The sequence below is a fragment of the Herpailurus yagouaroundi genome, unplaced genomic scaffold (assembly GCF_014898765.1).
Source record: "Herpailurus yagouaroundi ecotype Mexico unplaced genomic scaffold, PumYag 219, whole genome shotgun sequence".
Lineage (NCBI taxonomy): Eukaryota > Metazoa > Chordata > Mammalia > Carnivora > Felidae > Herpailurus > Herpailurus yagouaroundi.
Genome location: NW_024412450.1, coordinates 84791 through 88269, shown reverse-complemented (window position 1 = coordinate 88269; position 3479 = coordinate 84791). Strand labels below are relative to the sequence as shown.

Genomic DNA, 3479 nt, shown 5'->3' with positions numbered 1-3479 from the left:
TTGCAGACGGTGCTCATCTTCCTTGTACCACTTTGTGGGAGAAATAAAATAGACCACTTCTTTTGTGAGATCCCCCCACTGCTCAAGCTTGCCTGTGTTGACACCACTCTGAATGAATCTGAGACCTTCTTTGCCAGTATGATCATTCTCCTCATACCTGTGGCACTAATCACATTCTCCTATAGTCGGATTGTCAAGGTGGTCTTAGCAATAAAGTCAGCTTCAGGGCAGAGGAAAGCATTTGGGACATGTGGGTCCCACCTCACGGTGGTCTCCCTGTTCTATGGCTCAGCCATCTATGCTTACCTCCAGCCCAGCAACAACCATTCCCAGGATCAGGGCAAGTTTGTTTCTCTTTTCTACACCATTGTCACCCCCATGGCCAACCCCTTCATATATACCCTGCGGAACAAAGATGTGATGGGAGCAATGAAAAAAGTGTTCTGTAGGAGCTTTGACTCCAGATGACTGGGATGAGGACCATTTGATGGAAGACGCTGAATGTTAGAGGCTTTAAAATTTTGTGTCCTGCAGGTGTCATGCAACATTTCCCCTGATGACTCTTCAAGAGAATTTCCTTACCTCATTCTTTTATGCAAGTGAGAGTTCAAGTACTGAATTCATGATTCATTGTAACTCCCGGAGATGCTGATTACTGTTCCTATAGCATCTACATCATATTAGTATTTCAACAACCCCCACAAATGTTTCTTATTTTACCCCGTTGGGAGTACTATTGCATTTCTAATTGCAAAGAGCCATCTACACACACAGGAAAAAACCACAGCAAAATAAGAATATGAACCATTGTATAAAAATCAGAAATATTAATATATTAAATTTGTTTTATGTTTACTTATTTTCAGAGAGAGACAGAGAGCAGGAGCAGGAGAGGGGCAGAGAGAGTGGGAGAGAGAGAATCCCAAGCAGGCTCCATGCTGCCAGCACAGAGCCCAACATGGGCCTCAAACTTACAAACTGTGGAATCGTGACCGGAGCCGAAAGCAAGAATTAGATGCCTAACTGATTGAGCCTCCCAGGTTTCCAAGAAATATTAATATTTTAGTATTTTTTTAGCAATTGCAGGAGGCATATCACTTTTTCTTGCATTTCAGTCATGGCTCTGATAGAAGGTCCATAAGTTGACTGTATCACCATTTTTTTCACAGAAGGATGTGGGCAACAGTGTAAAAAACTTTTAGGTCAAACAAAAACCTACTAACGTCAATGATTATAAAGCCATTCAGATATCAGGCCCCAGTGTGACCTCACAGGTATGACAATGGTTTTATGTAGCCTTCATGTCGCGGAGGGGGAGGATGTGATGCATATCTGCCAGTGACACTGGGAACTTGAGCTGGTAACACACCAGGTGGTGCTCACGTGTCATTATGTGCAAAGTCGGAGACGCACCAATGTGAGGTGTGCACGTTGGTGAGATTCAGTGTGTGAGCCAACCCATTCATTAGAAATGACATTTGGGGACATTATCATAGAGGAACAATGTGTGACCCAAGTCCTATTTTATATTCTACATGTTTTATGTATAGTAATGCAGGAAAAGTTTTAAAGGGTAAAATATACTTAGATTCTCTCTTCATACCATTTTACAAGTTCTTTTATCCAGGCTTCAAGTGATCAAGGCTTTTATATCTCACACCATCCAAGGTCCCCATATATTTGAATGCAGTGATATATCAAAAAAAAAAAAAAAAGGGAAATGAATACTATTTCCAGGAAATCCCATGTTCTGTGCAGATTGCTCGGATGCACCAGGAGGAAACTCAAACAAAAAATAAAATTTGTATGTTTATTATTAAAAATCTCCATATGTCTTCTCTTTGCAAGCAGCCATCTCATTATGAAATAACTGTTATACAATTCTGAATGATGAGTAAGAAATAGAAACATCCCATAACAAGTGAATGTGACATTGTAGTCTTTATTTTATTTTTTTAATTTCTTAATTTTTAAAAAAATTTACATCCAAATCAGTTAGCATATAGTGCAGTAATGATTTAAGGCGTAGAATCCAGTGATTCATCCCATACATATAACACCCAGTGCTCATGCCAACAAGTGTCCTCCTTAATGACCCTTGCCCAATTAGCCAATCCCCCCACCAAAACCCCTCCAGCAACTTCAGTTTGTTCTCTGTATTTAACAGTCTCTTATGTTTTGTCCCCCTCAACGTTTTCATATTATTTTTGCTTCCTTTCCTTACGTTTACCTGTTTTGTATCTTAAATTCCAAATATGAGTGAAGTCGTATATTGTCTTTCTCTGACTGCTAATTTTGCTTAGCATATTGTCGCAATGTTTGCTTCACATTGTCGCAAATGGCAGGATTTCATGTTTTTTTTTGATTGCCGAGTAATACTCCATTGTATATATATATACCACATCTTCTTTATCCTTTCATCCATTGGTGGACATTTGGGCTCTTTCCATACTTTGGCTATTGTCGATAGCACTGCTATGAACATTGGGGTGCATATACTCCTTCACAACAACATACTTGTATCCTTTGGATAAATACCTAGTAGTGTAATTGCTGGGTCATAAAGTAGTCTATTTTTAAATTTTTTGAGGAACCTCCATACTGTTTTCTAGAGAGGCTACCCCAGTTAGCATTCCCACCAGCAGTGCAAAAGAGTTCCCCTTTCTCCACATCTTTGCTAACGTCTGTTATTTCCTGAGTCATTAATGTTAGCTATCTTGCAGGTGTGAAGTGTTATCTCATTGTGGTTTTGATTTGTATTTCCCTGATGATGAGTGATGTTGAGCATCTTTTCAATGTCTGTTAGCCATCTGGATATCTTCTTTGGAAAAGTGTCTGTTCATGTCTTTTGCCCATGTCTTCACTGGATTATTTATTTTTGGATGTTGAGTTTGATAAGGTCCTTATAGATTTTGGAGACTAACCTTTATCTGATATGTCATTTGCAAATATCTTCTCCCATTCCATCAGTTGCCTTCTCGTTTTGCACTGTGCAGAAGCTTTTTATTTTGATGAGAACCCAATAGTTCATTTTTGCTTTGGTTTCCCTAGCCTATGGAGATGTGTTGAGTAAGAAGTGGCTGCGGCTGAGGTCAAAGTGGTTTTTGTCTCCTTTCTCTTCTAGGATTTTGATGGTTTCCTGTCTTAAATTCCGGTATTTCATCCATTTTGAGTTTTTTTGTATATGGTATAAGAAAGTGGTCCAGGTTCATTCTTCTATATGTCGCTGTCCAGTTTTCCCAGCACCACTTGCTGAAGAGACTGTCTTTATTCCATTGAATAGTCTTTCCTCCTTTGTCAAAGATTAGTTGTCCATTCGTTTTTGGGTGTATTTCTGGGTTCTCTATTCTGTTCCATTGATCTGTTTTTGTTCCACTACCATACTGTCTTGATGATTACAGCTTTGTAATACATCTTGAAGTCTTGGATTGTGATGCCTCCGGTTTTGTTTTTCTTTTTTTCAGGATTGCTTTGGCTAT

At 39.1% G+C, this 3479-nt stretch overlaps 1 protein-coding gene across 1 annotated transcript in view; it reads left to right on the top strand.

Moving 5' to 3' along the window:
* Positions 1-468, top strand: part of LOC121018409 (putative olfactory receptor 2B8) — a 15955-nt gene extending 15487 nt beyond the window's left edge. The window contains exon 2 of the mRNA XM_040457139.1: positions 7-468. Within this exon, the coding sequence (XP_040313073.1) occupies positions 7-468 (462 nt within the window). The remainder of the gene's footprint in view (positions 1-6) is intronic.
* The last annotated feature ends 3011 nt before the right edge of the window (positions 469-3479 follow it).